The sequence below is a fragment of the Lepeophtheirus salmonis genome, chromosome 2, assembly GCF_016086655.4.
Source record: "Lepeophtheirus salmonis chromosome 2, UVic_Lsal_1.4, whole genome shotgun sequence".
NCBI classification, from domain to species: domain Eukaryota; kingdom Metazoa; phylum Arthropoda; class Copepoda; order Siphonostomatoida; family Caligidae; genus Lepeophtheirus; species Lepeophtheirus salmonis.
This window is the reverse complement of record NC_052132.2, coordinates 16,009,053-16,036,362: the sequence shown is the minus strand read 5'-3', so window position 1 is coordinate 16,036,362 and position 27,310 is coordinate 16,009,053. Positions and strand designations below refer to the sequence as shown.

Here is a 27,310-nt window from a genome sequence, read left to right as displayed (position 1 = left end):
TCAGGCAATGGTGCAGAAGTGCGAAAAATTTAATTTGTGAAATTATAATCAAAATTTATTTTATTTTTAAATACCTTTGAATTTTTGATTTTTTTTTTTCAAAAAATTAATTTTCTGTGAATAGCTACGGATTTTTAAATATTTTTTTCAAAGAAAAAAAAAATCCAAAAACCAAGGCCCTCCCCCCAAATATAATTATGCGGACGCCCCTGATATGGCTTTATAGATAAAAAATAAAATGAAGAGTAATTAATCAAAGACAGTTGTATTTTTTAATATATTAATTTTTACTTAAAACTCAAAAATAAACAAAAAATATAACAAGTTACAAATTAATAAATAACTCTTGAGAATGGTTAAATACGCGGAAAATATAAAAGCTAGTTCCTAAAAAAAATTGTAAAGCCTCATTATGAGAAATGAAGTAAAACAAAAAACTTAACAAGCCAATTTCAAATAAAAATAAAAGAAACATCAATTGGCAAGCCCACATCTATGGCCAAAAATACACCCTTTTTTTAATAAAAGCCTCCACACAAAACCTATATGTATAATTTTAAAAACCTCATTTTTCGTGTTGTCGTTTTCCTTAGTAACATGGCTCCGTGCTCAAGAAGACACGGATTTTGAAATTTGGGCAAAAACTGACATAAGTACTAAAAAGATTTCTAAAAATGTATTGGTTATAAAAAAAGAATTGTCTAATACTTCATACTAGACTTTGTTAGATATTTGAAAAAAGCATTATATTAGATAAAAATGTGTTTATCTTTTAAAGACGATAAACTAAGAAGAATAAGGATAAAATTTTCTTAAAATTGTAATTTTTATTAGTACATTTGACTTTAAGTTCTCATTTCAATATATGTAGTAAAAGTAATCAAGTAATAGTTATATCAATACCTATAGCAAAGACGAAATGTAAATCACTCTAGCAGTATTAGGAGACGTTCAGCGAAGGACACATCAATGTGAGAAATAAATAGAATTTGAAAATGTTGATGCAAATATATTTTTACATTCATAGATTAGAGAATTTCTTTGATGAATTATATGGAATTGAAGAAAAAAAAATTATTGCTCTCCGAAATGAAAAAATTACAAGCAAAAAAGTTTTCAATCAAGCAGTCATTTTAGAGGATCCAAAAAATAAAACCATATTGAGTCTGAATTCGATATATAAATCCAGATAGGATTCTAAAATTATCAAGAACCAATTATTACAATTACCAGACTTTAATTAAATAGTCTTAGGCAAATATATGAGATTAGAGATAAAAATGGAATGTGAATCGCGTCATAAAAAAGGTGTTATTCATAACCAGGTTGATAGAAAAAATCCGCACCGATGATTTGTAATTCTATTTTCAATACATCTCTAGATGGTGCTCATAAGTAGATTGATTAAAATACAAATATTAAACAGTTAACAAGTACACCCGGATTCCATAGTTTGCTCGGGAATAGGCTTTTCAATGAGTTCAACGGTTTTAAGACCACCAGTTGTATTAGCTCCTTGATCTGCAGAAGAGGAATCCATTCCAGGGAGAGCTGCCGCGACACGTCTGAATAATAATTTAACATTATATCCAGCCTTAGCAGAAGTCTCTATGAACATAACATTCAATTCTTTGGCCTTTCTTTCACCGTCTTCAGTTGGAACTTGACGTTTTTCACTAAGATCCGTTTTATTTCCTACAAGCATGATAATAACATCTGAGCCTCTCTCGGTTCTGACGTCGTCAATCCATTTAGATGTTTGATGAAAGGAATTCGCGTTTGTTGTATCATATACGACTACTGCTACTGTTGAATCACGAATATATGATGGAATAAGGGACCTGTAATAATAATGATTAATTAATTAAATAAATGAAATATATGAGACACAATAGCTTTTGAAAATGAAATGTGCTATAAACCCACTAGCTTCTATTACATTCATACATATAATTTATTAAGAGGGAAAATCCATCCAGAAACATCCTTCCTTTACCAAGTAAACTCCTATTCTCATCTTAGAATAATGAATGACAAAGAATAAACTATATCTAAAAGCCTTCCATTGAAACCTTCAAAATGCTACATAACGTTTATATTAAGAACAAAAGGTCATATTTTCTAGATAGATGGATTATGTTTTCTTAATGTCAGACTTCTCCTTCAAATTAATGTTTTAATATTCAAGTATATAAAATGTCAAAGCTTGAAACCCATCGTCCATTTTATTAAATAAACTGTTTGATAATATAAATGGAATGAGACTTTCCAAAACAGACTTTGATTTAAACCTAGTTCTATAAGAAAACCTTATGAATATGGTTTACAATTTTGCCCGTACGTTAAATTTTCTAATTATATTTCAAAATTTGCGACAAGGTAAGCAGAAAGTTGAAATTCCTTCATCGCAACATTTTAATAATAGGGTAAAACTTCGTATTTGTATTATAAGCAGAGGGATCTTTACTCTTGAGTTATTTGGACAAGTAGCACTTTAGAAGATATTGAAAGTCGTAAATGTCTCATTATCGAAGAGAGGTGCGGGGACTCGTAGTCGATTTGCAGAGGGAAGAGGGCGGAGGATCATTATGTAAGACAGTATGACTCTTTCTTGTATCTACTATAAATCGTGATAACATCATTATTTTCAGTCTGCAGGGATACTTTTCTTCTACATTCAAAATCCTCATTGGTAAAAGTGTATTATTAATTGTGCTTTACTGAGGCCATTCCGAAATGACGGGCTAGCTCAATTATGAAGGAGTGCTACATACACTTTATTCGACATGTTAAGCAATACTTTATAGCAGACAAGTTGAGTTAGTATGATGATGGATTGGACAGTGTATTTGATTTCAATACACTTTGTTTTCTTTGTGTTTAACTTAATGCAATGAATCCAAGGCAAGCTACTTCGGGTAGGAATCAGTGTGACTACGCATTAAAGTAATTTCCAGACGTTAGGTTTATCGATGGTAAAACCACCACAAAAAGTACACAGCAGGGTTGCCAGTGCTTGGGGTTTCTCTCCAGTTCCTAGGTTTTACAGTATCATCTTGGGTTATTGGGTTTTAGTTTAGAAAGTGAATATAATTTTTGGTTTTTCTTATGTAATAAGCTTATAAAGAACCTTTTCAAATGTGTATGTTTCAAAACGTTTTGAACACATTTAAACTTTCAAATAAATATTTTTTTAACAATAATGACGCTATGGCCATGTTTAAAAAATTTAGTGCTGGTGATACTGTTAACACTCTACTTAATATCACAATGTTCGTCATTCATCTGGTTTTACTGATCAACTAAAAGAAAGTGGTAGTTTTAACCAAGTTTAAAGATTGGCTCCAACAAGATAAAAACGATGTTGATTCTAGATATGTTAGTGTTTTGCTGATGTTCTAAAAAAACGCACATAAATCCATGCTTATGAGACATAAAAAAACGTTTTGAACCCAAAAAAAAAATCAATTCTAAGAGGACAAACTGTCTATACTAACACTTTGTAAAGAAACATTTCCAGATAGTAAATAATAACTGATTATATTACCATTTGTTTTTGGAACATTGGGTTTTATATAGCTATGTACGAGGTTTAATTAAAAAGTCAACAGGCAGCCCTGGCAGAAAGCCTTGAAAACAATCCTCCACATGAACTGTCTAAAAAGCTGAGCAGAGTGGGAAAATTTTGATATTGCAAAGTCTATGTGAAAATATCATTAATCCCACCGGTAACTATCAAAACGGTTCGAAGCCAAAGGACACAAGTAATACTGCCTCCCGTTTGTAAAACTTATTACCCACATGTTTTTTTCAGTTTTTTGCCTTGCCTCCACAGAAAAAGTGATGTTTTCCAGATGTGTTTGCTTTGATAAATTAGTAATTAACCCTATTGTTAAGCAAAGAAAGTAATTTGACTGAATCCCTACAAAACTATCTACTTATTTATTCTAAATAGCTTTTACTATCACAAAAAACGGCGGTTCTTCAAACCTAAATAATAGGTTTTACAAGCAGAGGGAGGGCAGAGTTTCCTTTACTATGTCAGACTCGAGATCTCTCTCCATACTACCTCAGTAATATATAAATTGTTTTGCTCTGGGAGGTGTTTTCCTTATTAGAAAAAGGTTGCGAGGATTGAATTTGAACTTTCCGCTGTCTCTAATTTCCAGATAGAAAGAGAAAAATGGACGTGAGGGCAAAAGAGTCAACCATAGCCAAGATTTGATGCACTCTTGCAACTCTCTAAAGTCTAAATGTTAGAAATATTTATATACAACAAGATTTTATTATGAAGGGAGTCCCGATAAGCCGAAGCAATAGGCAATAGAAACGTGAAGGTCATGCTCAAAATCCCAAGGAGGAGGCGACTCCTCTAATCCCCTCCCACAAAGTAGAGAAAAAAAGATAAAGGCTAAGATAAGAACCTGAATCTTTCTTGTCCAGCGGTATCCCAAAGTTGAAGACGCACGGTACGATCCTCCAAATACATGGTTTTACTGAGGAAGTCAATGCCGATTGTGGCCTGATACGTGTTATCAAATGAATCATACATGAAGCGAGTGATCAATGACGTCTTTCCAACACTTTGTTCCCCTAAGAACACCAATTTGAATTTTCGAAGCGGATTACTAAACTCTCCGCTGACCGCCATTATTTCTATTTCACTTTTATTTAATGATGACGATCCAAAATTTCTCCTTTCAATAATATTCTATAGTACTGAAGTATAGTGAATAATGATATACACCAACAGCTCCTTCAGGATCTAATCCCGGCCCTGTCCCATGACGTCATGTGGTGGCAATCTCAATGTTATGTCGGCAACGACATTTTCAGTTAGTTCTCACTCAAAATGTACTGCCATAACGAATGACGTCATTGGGATCCCAAATACTGGAGTATAACAATAAATAATAATTGAAAAACCTAAATATTGCGTTAATAAATAAGAAATCAATGGGAAAAACAAATTGAAAAGATTACATTCATTACTTTTTATTTAAAAAGTAATAAATTATAAACAAATGTTAACACAATTATATATTACGTTTACTCAAATAAATGCGTCCAATGACGCTAGTATAAAGAGAAAGAGAGAGAGTTACAATATATCTCTGCTGTGAATGCCCTAGGATTTTCTTATTGTCTAACCTTGTTCTCATAACATTGGGCCGTCCTTGTTCGTTCCTTCATCTCATACTCTGATTTTATTTGTTAATGGGATAGCAATTATATTTCAAAGATGTGAGAAAAAATATTTAGGTACACATTCAAGTGTTGAAGGCTTAGTATACAATTGCCTTGATTTATGAATGATTTAGAGAAATTGCCACCCCTATGCGTCATAGGGCGTCGTTGTAATGTTTTTTAATACCTTTATAACCTTTTTTCAGTTTCGCAAATGAAAAAGCCACATCTATCAGTCTTACCACTTGTTTTTTGGACGGCCATTTTCCCACCTACAAATGAACGAGTTGATTAAATTTTATTTATATCTAGTTATATAATATGATGATGTAATTTATATTTATTTCATTCAAATATTTATAAATTAAATTATATGTACGATTTTGACAACTGTGATGTGATATTATTTTGATATTTAATACATTTTCTCTTATTTACATTTCTATTTCGACGTGGAGGTATTTAATTAATTGTTGTACTAGATGATTGAACTTTTTAGAATTTTGATCTGCATTTAATTTTTCAATGCAAAATAGGACTAAAAATATCACTACAAACTCTCCCAGGAAATAGTTCATTTTTTATCTACGTTTAAAAGAATAGTTAATATTTCATTCATTGTATTTGTCTAATTCAAAATATTTACAAGGAGAGAAATTGCATTTTCATTTGTGTTAACCCTTAGAATAACAACTGATTCAATTTTACCCACTTTTTAAATTTGATTGTTACTCTTACTTAACCATAATCCATAAGGGAACGATAATTTGGTCACTTTGTTTGTACATCTAAGTATGGATCAGTAGTCGGAGAATAGGGGTAAATTACCCCAAATGAGGTAATTGAGAAAATTTTGGGGGTAATGGGAATACAACTTGCTAGTCTTAAAATGAAATAAACAACATGCCACTAGAGAGGGGTCCATAGGGGCTAGGCTGGAGGGGCATTACTAGAATTTTTTTTGGTCAGGATGAAAAAAAATTACAGGAATTTAGGGATAGAAATTTAAATTTTTGTAATAGGTATGGATTTTTTTAATATTTTTTCCAAAAAATTTAATTTTTGGGTAACAAACCTACCCCCTAAATATATATATATATATAATTCTGCAGTCGCTTTTGCACTAGTTTTGGGCAAATTAGTTTTGCTACAAGTTTTTTTGGGTAACACTAAAAAAAAGTACCCGACCTCGTCTATAGATATTAACTGAAACAAAAGTGTTTGTATTTCCTCAGTCTAATATTATGTTCTACATATACATACCCCAAAACATAAGAATAAGTCGAATTGATACATTAAAATCTGATTCACAAAACTTAAAAGCTATTATTGAATCAGTCAAGTAATAGATTCCCATATTTTCAAAGAATAGAGAATAACTAATTATTCAATAATTAAAAAAAAAGTCCAAATAAGCTACAAATACTAACTAAAGTCTTGCTTCTCCAATAAGTAATTACGTACTTTCAGGGGGGAAATTTGTATATTATTCTAAATTGATATACAAGCCCCTACGTCTAAAATGCAACAGTTTTTAAATGGCGCACCTTTGTCCAATATATGTTATATTTCGATGTTTAAACCCCATAAATTATTGTAAAATAATGTTTAAAGAAATTGTAAACACAAAATATGCAAAGTCAACCTAGACATATGGAGCAATGCAGAGCTACAATTCTGGAGCTATCCACGCGTGGAAAATCACCGTTACAGATCTCTTTAATGTTGGGTGTTAATCCCTCTACTGTGTACTGGGTGACCACAAGTGTCACGCCAAAAGCATCGACAAAGTCCGGATCAAGGCCAAAAGAATTGGTTGAAGCAGTTAAAGGTAATATTGAAGGCAAGATAACCGTCAATGGCCTTGCTTGTTAATTTGATAGCAGCCAAACCACAATACTCCACTTGGTAAAGCAATTACTTAAAGCCTTACTATCTAAAAGAGAACTCCTCCTCAGAGTTGGAAGCCTTTAAATCGAGTAAAGCGTGTTACCCAGTACAAAATTATTCTCAAGAAGCTGTAAAAAGCAAGAATATTGGCCTCTCCACACCCCCGACGGTTCCCCCAGGGACTTTGGTATTTTTAGCTACGTCAAGGAAAAGCTTTTAGGAATCGAATGGATAACAAAGGACCAACTTCAGTCCACCATCATCACTGTTTGAGCCACTCTAGAGCCGAACTTAGTAAGGAACTGCTGTGTAAAGTTCCGCACCAAGCTGAAATGTAAATGCCCCTTTATTGTATGTATGAATTATATTTTGCAAATTTGATGATATTTTTGAAATATAACAATTTTTGTAATTTTCAAAAAGTGTTCCATTTTAGACGGAGGAGCCTGTATATTTAATCCATTTTATTATGGATTATGGTTCGCTAAGGAAGACACATTGTAATAAACCCCATCTTTTGGGATGAAGGTATAAATAGATGCCGATCAATAAATATAGGTAAAACTGACCTAGTTAGTATTAATTGTCTGATATTTGAAGGATTAGGATGTAATATAATTTTTTATTCATTCAATTGTGTTAAAAAAGTACGGAAGTTTTCTTCATAGTATCTCAACCTCTCATTTTCATAACTTACACTGCTGAAACGAAATATTACCTAGGTACTATTTTATAGTTCATTAATTATGATTACAGAATCTATATCAATACAGATGCTACGTCAACACATTTTGATAACAAGTATTTTTATGACTAGGAATGTGAAAATGGTGGAAAATATTGGCGATAGACGACATAATATTTAGTGATGAAAATTGTGTGTATTTTGACAAGTTAAAAAAATCCCTAAAATCAACAAGGTAAACCTGACAATTTGAGGAATGTTTTCGTGGAGATCAGATATACTCAGCTGTGACAAGGGAGGAGGGGGAGAAGGAAATAAACAAGGATATTGGCAAAAATTATCCGATGTCGACTCCCAATTCTACTCTGAAGTCCAACAAGGAATTACAATTATAATGCCGTGACAAATTCTCAGTGTTACGCTTCGTCTTTTATGGATAATAGAAATACAAGGTTATACCATAACGCGTGACGACTGATGTTTGACTTCCACCATGTTTTTAATATTGACCTCATAGTAAATGAGTGTTTGCATATAATGTCAAAATTAGTTTTTCTTACCCAGCAGTCTTCCTTCCAATTAATTTATGTCCAAAAGGAATGGATCGTGTCTTCAGGATAGAATGATAGCCATTCTGAAGGAACTAACTACCGTTCTCTCATACTTGCCAGAGAGAAACATTACATATAAAAATAAGCCTGACCAAAACAGCTGGGTTTTTACGGACAAATAATTAAAAAATACTTGATGGATTTAACCCCTGTTATTCCATTAAATTATTTTGTTACCAACCTATAGTTTTTCTATGATCCAAAAAAAAAAAAAAAAATCCTTGATTTGGGGAGGTTAGAGTCCTTCCAGCCCCCTTCCCTGCAACGCCCCTGATTTATGACTAAATGTGCTAAATGAAAGAAATAAAATAGAATGTGAGGCATGAATTTTATAGGCCCGTGATCTAGATCAGTGGTTCCCAAAGTGGGGATTGCGACCCCACAGAGGTGTTGCGAGATAATTTCCAAAAAAGAATTACATAATTTAAATTGTGGTATCATCAAAACTTAAATAATGATGAATGAACATATTTTCTATAAGTAATGATGTAAATCCGGTGAAAACGTGAAACGTCATGATCATTATTCTTTCTCTTCTCCAAAACATTTTTCAAATTGTCAGGGTTACCATGTTGATTTTCGGTTTCTTTTTTTATTTATTTCTTATGGATATGTAGCTTTTTAATTCAGTATTTAAGAAGTCCTTGAAATGCATAGTTTAATATTTATAACGTAACACTGATTTGACAACGCCTATAGAAAAAAATCTTTTTTAAAACAACAATCATATCGTTCTTATTCAATACAGGGGCGTCCGCAGCGGGTGGGCTGGAGGAGCTATATCCCCCGCCCCAAATTAAGGAATTTTTTTTATTACTATAATTTTTTTTTGTTATTCGGCAAATCATGCCGCCGAGCAAAAAATTTAATATTTGAAATTTTTTCCCTAAAAAATTTTACTTTTTTGTAAATAACTATGGATTTCTGAAATTTTATGCATTAAATGAATTTTTTGAAATTCCTTTCCAAATAATTTAACTTTTCATTTTGATTGCCAAAAAATCAAAATTCTCTGCTAATAGCTTTGGATTATTAAAAATATAATTTTTTGTGAATAGCTATGGTTTTTGAATTTTTTTGTAAAAAGAATTCAAAAATCATAGCCTCCCCCCCAAAAAAAATGTATATATATATAATCTGGCAGACACCCCTAAATTTTTGTTTATTATAGAAGCTGTTAAAAAATTAGTTTGAATTTACAATTGCAACAGTTTGTATCATCAATCTATCATTCTTATGTAATGATGAGCTTGTTCAAAAGGCCGTTTCAACTTAATTAAATCTTATCTATCATTGTTCTCATAACTTTTAAACAATAAAGTGAAAAAGTTATCATCATACAGGATAGTCAAATGAATACATGCTCTGTATTTTTTGCAAAGTAATCCATGTGACAATGTTTTCAAAAGGGTCTTAATCAGTGCAATGATTAAATGCGATAATCTAGTGATGGGATGATGAATCAAATCGGAAATTGAAGAATCTGATGTTTTTTCTGGAATCGGAATGTGGCTTGGCATTGGGAAAATAATATTTAGTTTGCTATTCCGATTCTCATTTATTACTGGCATTTTAGCATTTATTGTTTTTCTAGGTAACAAAAAAAAATAGCTCCTTCCAAAATTAAGCAATTTTTGCTTTTTACAACAATATTTAATATTTGAAATTTAATTCCATTTTCCAAATTTTTCCAAAAAATTTAACTTTCTATGAATAACTATGTATTTTTTTCCGAAAAAACTAATATTTGATTTTTTTTAATTTTAAATTTAATTTTTCAATTTTTTTTTCCAAAAAATTTCAATATTATGAATTTTTATTTAAAAAAATTCCAAAACCAAGCCCTCCCCCTAAAATGTGATCATGTGGACAATCCTGATAGCAAAATTATATTTTTTAACGTCTATAAAATATAAAAATCGGAATTGGCATTGGTAATTTTTACTAGAATTGCATTGGAATTGGGATATATAAATTTTTTTAATCGTCTCATTACTACTATAAACAACATAATGACGCCCTTTGATGAATTTATATGTAAAAGATTTTCCTGTGACGTCAGCATTATTGATTTCGGCCATTTCAAGGAGCTAAATAACTAAGTTTTATAAACAATAAAACCCCTTTTCGCATTAATATTAAGGAAAATAGTCAACTATTGGGCGTCAAAATGGGACCAACAAATATAAGAACTTAAAACTTACAGTCCATCAAAATAGTATGCCTCTATTACCTAGTTTTATTATATATCTTATCTGTGGTGTTGCTAGCTTTCACCCTCTGAGGGCACTTGGTCCCAAAAATGATCAACACCGTAATATAATTATTAATATAAATATGTTTATTTATATATAGATTTAGGTTTGGGAAAAAGTAATTTCGTATTTTTCGCTTCATTTCAATGTTGTATATGAAGTGTTATATTGACACAATTTAAGCCAAGTATGTTTTTGTTTGATAACTTGTTGCCAACAAGAATCCAACTTCATAAGGCCCTTTTCATAGAAGCCATCGTCTCTATTTGCAAAAAACTCGGAGAACCAATTGTCACCCCCAAGCACATTGGTCATAGACAGGAACAGGTAGTAGTCACTTGTTGCCAGGTCTGAACAGTATGCATAAGAACTTCCCATCGCAGCTTCCAAAGCTTCTGGTCTGCCATCAAAGATGTGTGCGGCCTAACCTTGTCTTGATGAAATACAATTCCTCTCCTATTCGAGTTTATTTTTGTATCCAACATTCAGCAAATTGTTCAAAACTGTTTCATAATAATATATATTCAGCTCTTGGATGATGCTCTACGACTGCTAACCTGACAGTCTATCTCGATCTTTTCCATGATTTTATCATTAACCTCCAATACACCGGAACGAAATTGCTCGAACCTCTATTTTGCAACACGAACTGCCAGAGTATTGGGCTCCTATATACTGCAAATTTTATAGGTCGCCTTCCACGCGTTTTTTCCTTTACGATAGGAAAAATGTATAATATGACTAATTTACTCCATACTCGAAGCACGATCATTCACGACTGAATCGAACAAGCGCAAGACTGTCTCAAAAGTGTTTAATTTACACCCACGCCTTTACAATGTAATCTCGTGTGATCCAATGGGAACAATAATGAACAAGATATACTTAGTATTAAAAATAATGCGGGAAATACAAAATTACTTTTTTTCCATGCTATTATATTCTTATATATATTATAGATCTTGAGCCCAATTGTGCTAGTTTAATTTTTAATTCCAATCCTATTGTATTTATAATAAAATATTCGAATTCATTACATTGAATGATAACTGCTATTATTAGCAACTAACTTTAAAGTTAAGTAACATTTTATTTCTTAGAGATCCACTCTTTAAGCTTAAACTATTAAAATCTAATCCAAAAATAGTTTAAACGATATTATTTAAAATAGTGAGATCCTGCTCTCAGTTTGAAAACCTTAATGTTAAATTTGGTCCAATGAAATCGCCATAGCTCATGGACAATACGCTCAGGGCGCAACCAAAACGAAACAGAAACGAAACATGTTCAATACTGTCTCAAATGTTGTCTTGAGTTACTTAAGAAACTGTTACATTTATTTTCATAGTGTGAATTTATATATCTGTCTTAATTTTATTTTATAATTATATTTATTTAACTGTCTTCATTTTTTATATAATAATATAATTTATATAATATTCATGGTGGGGTCAAAATCGATTAGCGACCCCCTTGGGGTTGCGACCCACAGGTTGGGAACCACTGATCTATGGGCATGAATGACTTACGAAAGAATAAGTCGAACCAAAGAAACAGAGAGGAAAGATTGAAGACAACCCCTCCCAGAGGGCAGGAAGCCACTCTCATACCCCTTATAAGCCATAAATCAGATAGTCATCTCAGAGTCTGAGTTACTTCAAATGGTGGTCAAATTTAAAGAAATCGCGCTCTCCTATCCTCGGGGATTCAATCCATATTTAGAAATTCATACAGATGCTTCAATTTCCGATTTTGGCATCTCTTTTTCGGAGGGGAGGTTGGACCAAGGAGATCAAATTGCACATCCATATTCCTAAAAGTATAATTTTTGCTGAAATTATTAAGTACCATCTGTGAACAATACAATTGTATACTTGAGGATGAAATTAGGATAGCTGTAGGCACCGCTTCAGCATTGATACTTCAGGATGAGTAGTTTCATTGCAGTTCAAAACATAATCTATGTTATAGAGCCCTCAAATTCCTTGGATCTCCTAAGAAAAGTAAAGTTTGACCTCCTTGATTCCTTGAAGTGATCACTCGCTCCCATTGTCTACCAATGTATCTTCTGGATCTTCGTTTTTTGTACCAATTTTTCGTATTGAATTTCATTAGTGGTGAACATAAAGTTTCCCTTATAGGCTACATATAAATAATTTTTTTATGGAAAAATTCACTTTACTGCATTTTTATAGCAGGAGCTCGAGATGCATAATGTGACCGTATAATGTTTAAATATAAATACGAAATAGATACAGTAGATAGTGATGAACAAGGTATCCAAATTAATCAAAGCTAAAGGTACTCATAATTAATAACAAACCACTTATTTCACATCTTGTACAAAGTAGGCAGATTCTTTATGAGACGATCCTCTATAATGGCGATACATATGTGAAGTGAGTATCTTCCCATAAATGCATCTAAAACTAATAAGCAAAGATACGCATTGCTCCAAACAAGTTCGAAAGAAGGAACACAAATTCAAGTATAATTTATATACTTTATTTCTCTTAATTTATAATGGAATCTATAAATATATATATCCTTCATCTGAGATTAACTCTAAAAACTGCCTCTTCTGTAGCCTCCCCTTGGCTCTTTGAGGTTCTATCAACCTAAGTCACTTGAAGTCCTTTTCCGTCAGAAAAAAAACGAGACCAGACCAGTATTGAGCTGTCCCAGCTTCCAATTTAACCTCAGGAATTTCCATCAATTTATCCACCTCTGGAGAGTCACAAGAAATTCTTGCATGAAGGATTTAAAGATGGAGCCTTGAAGTTTGAAGCCTAATGAGAGGGGCTTCCTTCTTAATGAAACCCAGGGTATAGTCCAAGAAAGAACCCACCGGTTCTTTGGGCCCAATAAAATGTAAAGAACCTGTGAAGGCCTTTGTTTTTTGGGAGGGAGGACAGCGTCAAGCGCCTCATACTTCTTTATTGGGAGTACAAAAGACGACTCCCGAAGGAGAGGAGACAAACCTCCTTCCTAAACTTGATAGTCTAAACTCCATTCATCCTCCTCAAGGACCTCCTGGTTAATTTTAAAAGGGAACTCGTTACAACATATGACAGGAATCTTAGGCAACTCGGGGCAGCAAAACCATTCATTCCTTGCGGGGTGTGCTGGCAAGCAGAGTTGCAGGAACTTGACTTATCTCTAAATTCTAAAATGACTCTTGGCATGGTCGAAAAGCTCCTTTGAAGGAAAAGTAGTAGAACTGTTAAAGCAGACACTTCTCGAAAGACTCCAATACATTAATCTTATCACTGGGCATCATTAATCACTAAAATAAAAAAACTAGCTACCGATATACTTATCAATACACGAATATGTTCTAGTTTCTAGCTATTACCTAAACTTGTTATCCCCTTGAAGGTTGAAATAAGAAGAAAGCATTCCCTCTAGTGAACAAAAAAAAGTTAATTTTGAGCAAGCCTTTTTTCAGATGTTGATCACTTGTGTCCTCGTTTCGTAACTTAGTTTAAAGCTTTAGTTCCTACGGCCATAAATGCATAAAATATATCCACCCGGTATGAAATAACAAAAGAACCCAAGAATTAACGTGGTAATCTTGAAAATTTAAAGGATATATAGGGGGAGAGTAACTTATTAAATCAGCTGCAAGCAGCTGTGAGGGGAAGAAAATAAACACAAAACACACTATTTATATAGAAAGGACATTTGGGCAGAAATTACTCCAATCTTTTTAATTCTACTCGGACTTTAACAAGGAATTACAATTCTAACTCCGAGCAAGCCCTAATTGTTACGCTACGTCTTTCACGAGCATTGCACTAGTTATTACATTATACTTAGGTATTCTTCTTTTTAGAATTAAATAATAATGGTAACAGCTTAAGAAAATAAAAAGCCTTATTCCGATTGTCAACAAGAGAAAGACTACTCCCGCTTTCTAATACATATTTGATACACCTCTGTCTATGGTTATGAGTAGGGATGGTGGTTTTGGAGATCTTAATTCAGTAATACCATATATCTCGCTCGCGCCTTCTCCTCACCCTCTTACACAAATCCCATCTCAAAGTATTGGTATAACTATATATGAGTCCATTTTTATGCCGATTGTAATAATTACCTATTCATTACTTCTTTTAAATATTTGATAACATTGCCTTTGTTATCCTTTTTCCGATAACCTTTTCCTTATCTTTGCAATATTTTATTTCAAAGAATGTTTAACTGATTTATCATAATAATTACTTAACTCGTTGTATAAATTCATAGTTCCTCGAAGAATTACTTAAAACTTCTCCAAATAGTCATGGCGGAAATAAAAAATGTGTGTGACTCAGATAATTCAGATTGGCATCATTGCGATTTATGACCTGTATCCCCTTTAGTTACGAAGACAATTAAAGCACACAAATTGATAGTTAGCATGGGAAGTCCAGTCTTTTATACCATGTTTCATGGAGATTTCATCGAGTCCAAGAATAAAAAGAATAAAATTCAAGTCTTTGATATGGAGCCAGAAGTATTTCAGAGTCTTTTAGGGTATATTTATCTGAATAAAATTACTTTGAATAAGAGTAATATTGTGCCACTCTTGTACTGCTCTCAAAAGTACATGATACCACTTCTGACTCAGAAGTGTTAATGAATATTTATTTAGAATCGTAAAGCCAAGTAACACCATTTACTTGATGAGCCAGACTCGACTTTTCACTCTGCCTGTTTTTCGGGATAAGTGCTGGGAAGTCATTGCAAGGGATTCAAAGTCTTCTTTTGAATCTACATCATTTGAAAATATTGATTTTACGACTCTCCTAGACATTTTGAGTAATAAAGATTTGAAACATTCCGAGAGGGTTGCGTTTAAGGCCATGGGCAACTGCTCATTTAAAAGTCAAAGGGACCAACGAATATGAAAAAGATCTCAGGATCCTTGGACCTAAGATGAGAAAATTACATGGAAAGGCTATTGATCATATATGTTTTAGTAAAATAAGTTCGGAAGAAGTGTCCGAAATAGTTGTTCCTTCTAGTATCTTGAGCGCGGATGAAATTGTCTGTATATTTGTCAAAATCACTACTTCTAATAACACTCCCGAGAAAAATAAGCTGAAAGAGACTCTTAAGGAAAGAGAACATAAATTACCCAAGAATACTGAGTAAAATTTTAAATCACTACTTAATCTTATTTTTTTCTTTTTTTTACAAGAAGACCCGAAAAATATCACAGTTCCACATAAATCCCTTTCTTTGAAGTGCGATAAATATACTCTATTTGATGAAAGTCACATCAGCAGTGGTGAATACGGTTATGTATCATACTTTCATTTTAAAGTGAATAGAACCGTGGAACTAATTGCTCTTACAGTTCTCTCTGGACGCCCCAGAGATGAGATAGGCATTAACATAGAAAAGAGTGATGCTATTTGTGGTAAAGCTTCGTATATTTGCCATGATGAACCCCAACAGCAAGTTTACATCAAGTTCAATAATAAAACCATCCTTGAACGGGACGCGGAATATACTGCAATTGCTTGTTGCTACAGATTTAGCTACTATGTTCAGGACAAGGAACCCTATTTTTCGCCCATATTTCCTATAACATCCTTTTCTAAATGTTATAGTATTACAGATATGTATTATTTGATTTTTTCTTAGTCTTTCAGTATGTCAATATCTTACAAATTATTAGTTGTAATTTCTAAATTCAAGCAACAACGGCTAAATCTACCAAATGAAATTTGTGACAACATTTTTTTTGACCTCAAATAACACTGTTCAACAGCATAATATAACAAAATATTATGCATATTGTCAATTTAATAGAGTTTGATCCCCTGATTCCATGGCCTCGTGGCCTTCAGAAAAAAGTCATACATTTTTTATTATTTTTAAGGTTCAAAGCTATTTTAAGCCCTCGATGTTGAAGATAGGGATAAATTATGATAATATATCTCAAAGCCGAATGTTAAAAAAGTTTAAAATCATTTTTTGAATATCTGAGAAATTTAATTTTCTGTAAAAACTATGGATTTTTGAAATTTTTTGTCCAAAAATTTAGTACTTAAATTATTTTTTCTAAAAAGTGTAATTTTTTGACAAACAGCTGTCCATTTTTGAAACTTTTTTCCCAATATATTTGAATTTTCGAAAAAAAAGATTTAAGATAACTATGAATTTTTGAAAAAAGTTTTCAAAAAATTTAATATTTGAAATTAAATTTTAGAATTTTTTTGTAAATAGCTATGGATTTTTGAAAAAAAAAATTATATAAATTTCAAAAAACATGTCCTCACCCTAAAATCAATTCTCTTTTCATTTTCTTCTGCCTTTTCTTTAGCGGTTACACTTTTTGTTACAAATCACTTTAGTTAATAGTAATATTACAGTTATAGGTCCAGATAGAATGTCTTCCGGGTCCAGATCCAGATCACGGTCCGCCCATGAGTGACCTCTGTATTAATAAAACAACTCTATATTATTGAAGTAAAGTTTGTCTGCTTGTTTGACACCTAACAACTCTGGGAAATGTCGTGTGCTATTGAAATTTAATTTTATATCAAAGGAGTTGAATAAAAAACAAACAAAAGTGTTTGATGTCCGAAAAAAAATCTCATTAGTACGTTCGAGTTGACTTATTCATTTTTTATTCACTTTACTCAACATTTCGGAATCAATGACGAAAAGGCAGTCACTTACATTTTGTCAAATTCTATTAATTTTAAATTATGATAAATTAATTTTATAATTTATTAATTGGTTTGGAAGGTACTAAGTGGAAACTCTATAAAGTTTAATGAAGTTCTATGTACAACAATTTACATAATTTGACTTTTTCTTGCGAAGGTTGTGCCCAGATCAGGCTCAGCAGTTCTATCGGTTTTTGGCCTCGGTTCTTTCATTTCAACGGTCTTATGTCTTGGTTATTTTTTATATAACCTTAGTTTGGTAACAGGCACTTAAAACAAAGTGCATCGCATTATTCAGGCCTACGAAATGATATTGGATACGAATAGGGCCGCAGCTACCTTATATGCAGAGTGTGTAATGCCCCAAGTTCCAGCAGGGGCTCCAAAAACTAAGGTTGCTTAAGACAATGGTTTTCATAGTGGGGGCCGTAAGGAGAGGGTGGGGTTCGTTTTAACAAATACGATAATATATACATATATGTATGTGTAATTCTTGAATCATTTTAAAAATTTTGAAGAAATAATGTTTTCGTAGTAGTTAACAGAAAAAAAAAGCAGTTGGTATGATTGATTTATTTGGCTAACAACTAGATTAGTTGTTATTGTTTTTTAAAGGAAAGGTTGCGTGATACAATAAAGGGAAGAATGTGTTTCATTTAAGAATTATGTTACAGATGGAATATTAAAAGGTTTTAAATTTGCCAAAAAAATACAAGAAACGAAAATAAGTACGAGAACCGAGACTGATAAGCAATATATTGTGGTCTCGGTTCCGATTCTACTGGTTCAAGCACCGTTAGACAGATAACAGTACAACCTTGATTCTTGATATAGCATAATACAGACTACTTTACCCATGAACGTATATACTGATATCCATTGAATGGGGAAACAAGGGTTATTATAAACTATACTGCGTATACTCTATTACTTATTCGATCAGAAAAAAATATGGTTGACCATGACTTCCTTTTTTGATTTTAAATATCTACATAGATGTGTCGAACGTGTACATATACCGAGTGTACTGTATAAAATGCTCTCTGATGAAAATCATACAAATATTTTATATAAGAAAAAATAATCGAATAATCATTCCGTCAAAAAAGTACCGGGAATTATGAAATAAAACATAAATTTCATATTTAATCATGAAAATTTATTTTGTTGTCTTCAAAGTCATCCCCATTGGAGGCAATACATATATGCCAACGTTTTTTGGAGTCCTCAAATATTCTTTATATGCACTTCTTGGCCTGGGCTTTAGCTCCTTCCACGAATTTTATTTTATGGATTCAATAGACTCAAAACAGGTTCCAGAGATTGGCAATTTAAGTTTGGGAAACAAAAAAAAGTCCCACAGAGCTAAATAAATGGTTGATTTTATGGTATTTATTCCTTGTTTTGCTTTGAATTCGCTCATCATCATGGCTCTGTGAGATGGGGCGTTATTGTTGTTTCAGTTAGATTGGTTACAAACTGACTCATGAGAGATGTTAAGGTAATGTGAGAACTCTTTTAAGCAGATCTAACGATCTTTCAACACAATTTCCTTCACTGTGTCCATGTTAAGTTTGGTGATAGAGGATGCAGTATATCTTCGACGATCTCACGATCTCCTTGTACGCTTGGTCGTGTTCATATTCACATATTTCTGATAAAACTGATTCACCAAATAGCTTTTTCTAACATGTTTAATACGTCAGCAAATGAAATTCGTTCATAACATAAAATTTAAGGCAAACTCTTTCTTCAATAATTTTGTTCATTGTGAAAATCGTGGTGCACAAGTGAGGTAGACTGACTTATTCAGCTGTTACAAGCAAACTAGTCTACAAAAATGGCACTCAAACTTGGCATAATAATGACAGACAGTGTTGCCAATCTAGTAAATAAAATCCCTTCAGTGTGGTCAATTTAAATTAACAATACCCGGTACTTTTTTGACAGAATGTAGTTTTATTAATGAAATATTGCAGCCGCGTCTATGTATACAATTACAAAGAGCCCTGTTTTTGTTTCTTTTTGTTATTGGTATATTATATACAAGGCTCAATTGTAGCTAAAATTAGATACTAGCCAACAGGGCCAGTGAAATAGACTTAAGCATCTAACTTTATAATATTACAGATTTCTATTTTTCTAAAAACATCACATATCAATGAGAAAGGAACGCCAATGCAATAAACCAAGAGGGGAAACAAAGAACCCCTGATCAATATTTGTCTAAATTCTTTTTTTCTCACTTGAGCTGTCGAATTGTACTTGAATATTACTCTATAATTAACTATGCAAATAATTAACCCTTTTAACTTAATTCTACAAAGGGAATAGAAATTTGCATACATCAATAGTAAAAATTACAAAAAAAATCGAAAATATTGGATCTCTATTATCCTAATAAGCGACACATTGACTGGGTAAAAAGGTTCAATATACACCATGAATCTACTCAAGCTAACAGGCGCTTGTTTTTTTATTGGGACCTGAAAATCATTTTTATTTGCTCAAGCTGTCATCACTATTCTTTATTCTTGAAAAGAGGACAAGATGTAGAAAATGATTATTAATGCGTGAAGGACGATGATTAATTCTGAGAATTTTTTGTGGAGTTTTAATTGTAAGTCATAGTTGGACTCAGAGTGGAATTGAGGATCCAGATCAGAGTAATTCCTGCCTATATCATTGCTATATATGGAATGTGGTTTTTGTTTATTTAGTTCGTCTTCTAGCTGCTCGCAGTTAATTTAATGAAACATTATGACAGCTGGATTACTCTCCTTCCAAACATTCCTCAAATTGTCAAGATTACCACGTTCATTTTGGTTTTTTTAAACTGTCATATTATATCAATTTTTTATATTTATAGATTTGAGGAAAACAATCTGTCGCCTCCAGAGGGAGTGGGATGGAGGGGCTGTATCCTTTCCCCCTCCCCCAAAAAAAAATGATGTCATTTTTGAAAAATTTACTCCGGAAGAAAAAAAATTAATAAGAAAAAGGGGATAAAACATTGTTTAAAGAATTTCCTTTTAAAAAAAAGCTCATTCGCCCTACAGGCTGTCCACGATAAATTGGAACTACTTTAAACTTCATCCAGATCCATAATGTGGATATTTGGGGTTAAATCATACTAATATAAAAGGTTGCGTGAACAATACACTATAACTTTCGCCGTGGGCTTCCTTGTCCAGGTTGGCCAAGAACTGTGGAGTGAGCTTGCAGCTGGTCTCCAAGGCTGTGAATGAAGACCTGGGGTACAGGTCATACCGAATGGCAAAACAACACATCCTCACGGCATCCATGAAGGCCACCAGGCTCACCAACGGTAAGCGTCTCCTCAATGACCTGAAGAGCCATGGAGTAAGAATCATCTTCTTCTCCGACGAGAAGAACTGGACTGTCGACAGAAGCTACAACGTCCAGAACGACAGGTGGCTTGCCAAGGAGAGAGAAGAGGATTTTTTGTTCTCCCAGAATTAGAACTACTGGTAGGGAAGTTGGAGAGGAGTGTATCTCAGCTGAAGGGCTCCAGCACATGTTGAATAAATTTATTGTTTATTGTTTAATTTCCAAAGGAATATACATTTATCTTGTTCATCCATCTTAAGAAATGGTCTTAGTCTTATTCGGAACTCCGTATTCTACGAGGAACGACGTGGTGAATATTCATCCGAGAACAACTACAAGGCTTCATAAGAGAGTAAAGTGGACTCCTTCATTGGGAAAGGGGATTGCAGGATAGAAACAATGAAGTGATCAATTCATGATGAGTAGATAATTTTAATATTCAAATATACCTAATAGTAATTAATAATTATTTTATTTGAATTCGAGCGAAGGGCGGTATTAATTATTTTAATATTATGATTTTATTTATCATAGGGTATGACGTCATTATGAGGACATTGGAATCGTACACAATATAAGATAATGTTACATATTTGCTAGTTCACCCCTCTAAAAAATGGGATCACTCAAAAAAATACCAAATTGAACTCAAGTCCTTGGAGATCCTTATTTTTAAATAGGTATTTTTTTAAATAAAAGATGGAATATTTCCCTATAATATGAGCTATTTGACTCCTTATCACTATAAATGATGAGTAAATTATAATGGTCTTCAGAAGAGTGTAGTTTTTCGTCATTTTTCAGCCTAAAATGGAAATATGTCGAGTTCAGAAGAGGATACAGAATATTAAAAAACAACGTTTTTTATCATAAAATACCTTTTAACAACAGATTTATTCATCTTACTTCAAGTTGGACATTGTCTTAATGATGAAAAATGTCTCGTATTACTATAATTTCAAATATTTCTAAAACTTAACGACCCAGAGAAAAACTGCGATCAGTTTTGTGAGTTTGCTCTCAATGATAAGTTATATTCTTGTTTTAATTTCATTGGTGGTAATATGGTGTTCCCCTGTGTAATATATTCTTCGCATTGTAAAGTTATTTCCTTATTATTAAAAGGCTGCGATAATTGAATTTCAACTATATCCTCTCACTGTCTCCAACTTCGGGATGGACAGAGAAAGTTTGACATGCGGCAACATATACATACACGTCGCCCATATACAATGTGTAATGTTAAAGTATTATAGTAAGTTTTGGCTATCTTTAAGTCTTAATGAACTTGAATAACTGTTTGAATACAAGATTGACATTTCTATCCATGAAACATGAGAGCGTATGTGTTGAATGTTGCATTGTAACGCATCGGGAAAGTGCCAAATTACCGTTGTTGTATAGTCAAATCAGGGGAAAGGTCAGCGATGGATTCTCTCAATATGTTATGAATATCGTGTGCATTTTGCGTATGTTAAAAAAAGAAACCGTAAATCAACATGATGACCCTGAAAATTTGAAGAACGTTTTCGAGAAAATCAACTACACTCAGCTGTGGCAAAGGAGGAGGAAACAACAGGACTCTTGATCAAGAATGACTCCAATGTCGATCCTCAATTCTACTCTGAGTACAAAAAGACTTACAATTATAACTCCATATCAAATCCTGAGGGTTACTCTCTGTCTTTTATGATCATATACAAATGGTACATCAGCTTTTGAATATAATTGAATCTATTTAGAAAAAGAAGTTCACCACTCAGGAGTCAAATAACTGCTAAGGAAAATGAAATTCATTCTCTAGATTAACAATTCCAAACAAACAGTCCAAAATACTTTGAAATCTTTGAATTTTAAACTTCAAGAAAACATAATTTATTTATTAACAATAGAATTTCCAAAAAATTAATACTATAAATTGATATGTATCTGAGCTCTCTTCATCATTAATGTAGCCGCACTTAGCGGCAATGATGGTTTTAAGACGGTGGTCGAAGGCCTGATCCTCTCTGTCATAGCTTCCCGGTGATGGATAACAGTGGCTTTGAGGGTCTCGATGTTTGGATGACGGACACTACATGCCTTCCCTTCGACATGCACCCTAAAGGGGCTGGCATCAAGGCTGTAGGCGCATATTATTAAAAAAATTATACAAAAATCAACATGGTAACCATTTCCTTCTCTCCTCTTCACTCATCCCAGCTGATTGTATCAGTTCTAATGAAACGTCATACAAGATAAACTACTGTACACCAAAACAGTCTTCATATTGTGTGGGTTACCAGATTGATTTTCGGTCTCTTTTTTTATTAAATACCTACGATTTTCATAAGTATATATGTTAGTAGTATCACTGAAGAGTCTCTCCCCTTTCAATGGTGAAAATGGGTAAGATAAGTATTTACAAGCAATTTCCTAGCAGCCCTTTGTTTTTGTCCAATATGTGTTACATAACTCAAAATTATCGACTCAAGGTAACTTAACTTAAATTATATGCAAGAATTTTGCATTTTGAATACCATTGACTCTTCAGAAAATATTAGAGGATATGGATCTGACTGAGTACTACACATACATAAAGATTGAGGAAAAAATAATTTCGTATTTCCATCTCTTTTTTTAACTAAGTATATCGTATTCATACTTGGTCACATCAGATCATACGATATAGCGATGTAAGGGTTTGAGTGTATACTACAAACGTTTTTAGGACAGTATTACCCTTGGAGGATTCAGTCGTGAATTATTGTGCGTTAAATATGGTGGTTTCAAAGAAAGAAATTAGCCATATTTTACTACCTGACTAACTCCTGTTCCTATTTACGGCCAACGCGCTTGGATGTACAAATTTGCCTTCAGTTTGTGCGAGTTGTTTTTTTTTTCCAAATAGGGGCATGAGTTTCTACGAAAAGGGCCGTATGAAATTGGATTCTCATCTGCTACAAGTTATCAAATAGAACAGGGCAGACTTGGTTTAAATTGGATGAGTTTAACACTTCTTATAAAGGATTGAAAAAATGTTGGAAGTTATAGGACTTAAAAAAACTATAAATTGTGATGAAATTTTTTTTTTTAGTTCACTTTCTTTTCTACTTCATATAGTTATATATACATACAAAAGTAGATTAAGCTGTTGGGTATGTTCATAAAAGACAGAGTAATAATTGTTGGACTACGAGTAGAATTGACAATCGACATTGGAGAAATTATTGCCTATAGCCTAGTTTATTTCCTTCTCCTAAATGTAATGAGAGTAAAGCTGTTTTACTCCCAAACATTATTCAAATTATCAGGGTTACTATGTTGATTTTCCGTTTCTTGTGTTAACATGCCCAAAATCCTCTCCATTCGCATCACTGACTATAACTAAGTTTTTCAGAGTTTTCGGCAACTAACTTTTTCTTTCTCGTTAGCTAAATGGCTTCAAAAAAAAAAAAAAATCCTCGGTATTGCTCAGCGTCATCACTGGGATCCATGCACTTAATGTAACAATTTTTTAACCTTCTTCCATAACGAATTCAATTTCCTTAACAACACCCTCTCAATGGGTACATTTTGTAGGTTGAAGATCATAACAATAGTGTGAGCTCATAAAAACTATACTCCTAATTTAAGACAATGAGGCAGAAATATGTAGATGGGACTGAGTCTGTGATTTTTATTATCCCTTAATAATATGTGGACCCTCCACTTGGAATATATTGTGTTGGAAATGTTATATAACAAATGTAAACTTGAAGCATTTCAAAAAAATCATTATAATTTTTTTGTCAATCTTTCGAGACATTAAGGAAATGATAGCAATAAAACTCCCCATCGCAGGATGTCCCACATGAATGATTTTTTGCTATTCAAATGACATTTCTACAAAAAAAGATCATGTAATTTAATGACTGTTGTCAATATTACAAACATTCACACATTTATCTAAGTAAATAATTACAAAAAAAATAATTATTTGCACAACAATTGAAGTATCATGCATTTAATAGGACATGAGCAAATTAAAGATAAACATCCATGCCCGGAAGATGGTGCAGATGTACTAAGCTGTCGTAAATAACAAATTATGTCTTCAAATGACTAATAAACAAGGTTATAGGTAATTTTGCTGTGAACATTTTCGCCGTAGGTAATTTTGGCGCCTATATTTATACTGCAAAGTAATTTTGCCCCGAAGAGATCTTGCCGCATGACAATTTTATGCTTTTATATTATTGGTTCGAACTTTAATCTCGATCATATTAATTATATAGGTAGGAGAAGAAGAATTGACCAATCATTGATTAATATATTTTATAGTAAGTCTTCTTCTTCTTTGATTTTGACTTGTGTACAATCAGTCGATCCTTCATTTTTTCGGAATTTTAAATACTATCCCAAAATGGAAGAGTTGCTTAAAATACCACGTGATCTTGATATAAAATTACAAAAACAAACAAATATTACAGCTTTATTATTGTACAAAGCTCATATGAGTTGACCAACACGTTATTGGATCACGCAACCTTTCTTCTTAAAAGAAACATAAACAAAATCCAAAATCATCTGGTAGTTAGCCAAATTAGTCAATCATACCAACTGTTGTTTATCCGTTATATACTCCCAGAATATATATGTCATATTATTTCTTCACCATTTTTAAAATGAATTGCATATCACTAAAATCTAGATGGTATTTTATTCGATACTGTATTATAATATTGCTTATTAATATTTAAATTAAAAGAATATTTCTGTATGAAAGCCAAAATTTATTTATAGAAATAATAAAATGGCCAAAACACATATTATTTAAAGGGCAAGGATAAACATAAATTGTAAGCCTGTCGGAAACGGAGCATATGTATAAAATAACTCATTACTTTGTTTATTTTTCAAAAATAATATATTATGAAATAGCCATAAAGTTTCAAGTGAGATAAGGCAAACAACAGCTGACAACAAAATGCATAGAAGTAACACCGTGCCAAGAGGAATTTTTTCATCAGAAATGATAATTTGACTACAATAGGTTGCGAGATTGGAGCTTATGCTCCTCCAAATAGTATTGGAACTCATTCACTATTCATTTTTACTATTATTTATTAATTTATTTTATCATTATTTTCTAATGATATAATGTTCTTGTAGCTATATCCCTAATCTGATCGAAATACAACAGTAAAGTTCGAACCGATAATATATAAAAGCGGTGAATATGCCTTGCGGCGAAAAGGTTCGATGTAAAATTACCCATCACGACGCAATATATATATTTTCAGATTATAAAAAAACTATAATGAAAATAAAGGTAAATACATCTTGTGATGATGCGAAGAAGAAGTTGAAGCCGTCTTAGTTGAAATAAACCAAGGTTAATAGAAATACAAGATTAGACCGACCATCATGTAATCGGGCTTGCTAGAATTTTCAATCTGATGTATTCTATCGACTGCTGGGCAAGACAGGCAGATTTTGACCAAACACACAACCAACTATAGTGTATGACGTCACTATTGCTAGAATTTTCATTCTAACTTATCGTACCGGTTGCTGGGCAAGAAAAACAGATTTTGACAATCCACAAAACCACTCATCTACATTGACGTCAATATTAAAAGCGTGGTGGAAGTCAAACATATGTCGTACATGCGTTATGATATAACCTTGTATTTCTATTAACCTTGATATAAACCTTCAAATTGTAGTATTAATACAGAGGCTCATGTTAACAGCATAGAGGGCGCCTCAAATATCTTTATATTTCCTACTGTGTTTTACATCTGATTATATTTTTTTTTATGGAACTGTTTAGTCTTTATAGAAGTTTAAGATGATTCCATACAAAGTTTGGAGTGATTGATGCATAAAAAACTATATTTTCCCTTTTTTGGCTCAACTAACTTTTGGCTTCAAAAAGGTTTTAGTTCACTTTTGCTCAGCATAAGCACTTTATGTATTTACTCTCAATGAAACATACTACTAATAAGTAAACTATACTCATGTTTATAGGTTTAAAAAAATATGAAAATAGAAGACGCATTAGCGTAATTGCAACCAAAAGAACTTTCTAAAACTGTTATCATTATTTTTATTCTTGTACAGAGAACAAATTCGCAGTAATATAATCGGTAACCTTTTTCTAGCACTCCTTTTTTTGCCGTTGGCTACGAGAAACCTTAATTTACTTTCCCTAAACTGTTATTGTAATTATTTATTTCCTCAAGAGTGAATGGAACGACGTAGCTCAATGGACAACGTGCTAGGGAGAAATTATTCTCTTGAACTCAATGTGCGTAGGTTCTCGCTCCGGGGTTCCTATAGAAGAAAATATACTTTACCAAATGGTCCTTTAAAATCTGACCCCTAGATATAGTTTATCAATTAAAAATATAATTTCAACAAAATTAATACAATAAATAGATATGTGTCCGAGCTCTCTGAGTCAATAATGTAGCCGATCTTAGAGACAATGATGGTTTCCAGGAGGTAGTGGACGTGGTCCTCAGTTATGGCGTCCCAGTGCAGGCAGACAGTAGCTTTTAGGGTCTCCTCGATGTTTAGATAAAGGACACTGCAGGACTTCCCTTCAACAAAAATAGGGGTTGGGGGGCAAAAGTGTCAACAAAGAGTACAAAATAACTCGATAGACACAATCAAAATAGTTGAGCATTGGAGTAGATA

At 32.6% G+C, this 27,310-nt stretch overlaps 1 protein-coding gene across 1 annotated transcript; it reads right to left on the bottom strand.

Moving 5' to 3' along the window:
* Positions 1 to 249: 249 nt before the first annotated feature.
* Rab6 (RAS oncogene family member Rab6) lies at positions 250 to 4,789 on the bottom strand. Its single transcript, XM_040727718.2, has 2 exons — positions 4,425 to 4,789; positions 250 to 1,841 (listed from the first exon to the last, which is right to left on the bottom strand). Exons 1-2 carry the CDS (start codon positions 4,649 to 4,651, stop codon positions 1,427 to 1,429), a joined length of 642 nt encoding a protein of 213 aa, XP_040583652.1. The 5' UTR covers positions 4,652 to 4,789; the 3' UTR covers positions 250 to 1,426.
* Positions 4,790 to 27,310: the final 22,521 nt, after the last annotated feature.

Bases quoted from the DNA above. Each gene is read 5' to 3' on its own strand.
- Rab6 (XM_040727718.2), bottom strand. From the start codon at position 4,651: ATGGCGGTCAGCGGAGAGTTTAGTAATCCGCTTCGAAAATTCAAATTG. The intron at 1,842-4,424 runs GTTCTTATCTTA...TTATTATTACAG, and splicing joins GCTGGACAAGAAAGATTCAG to GTCCCTTATTCCATCATATA.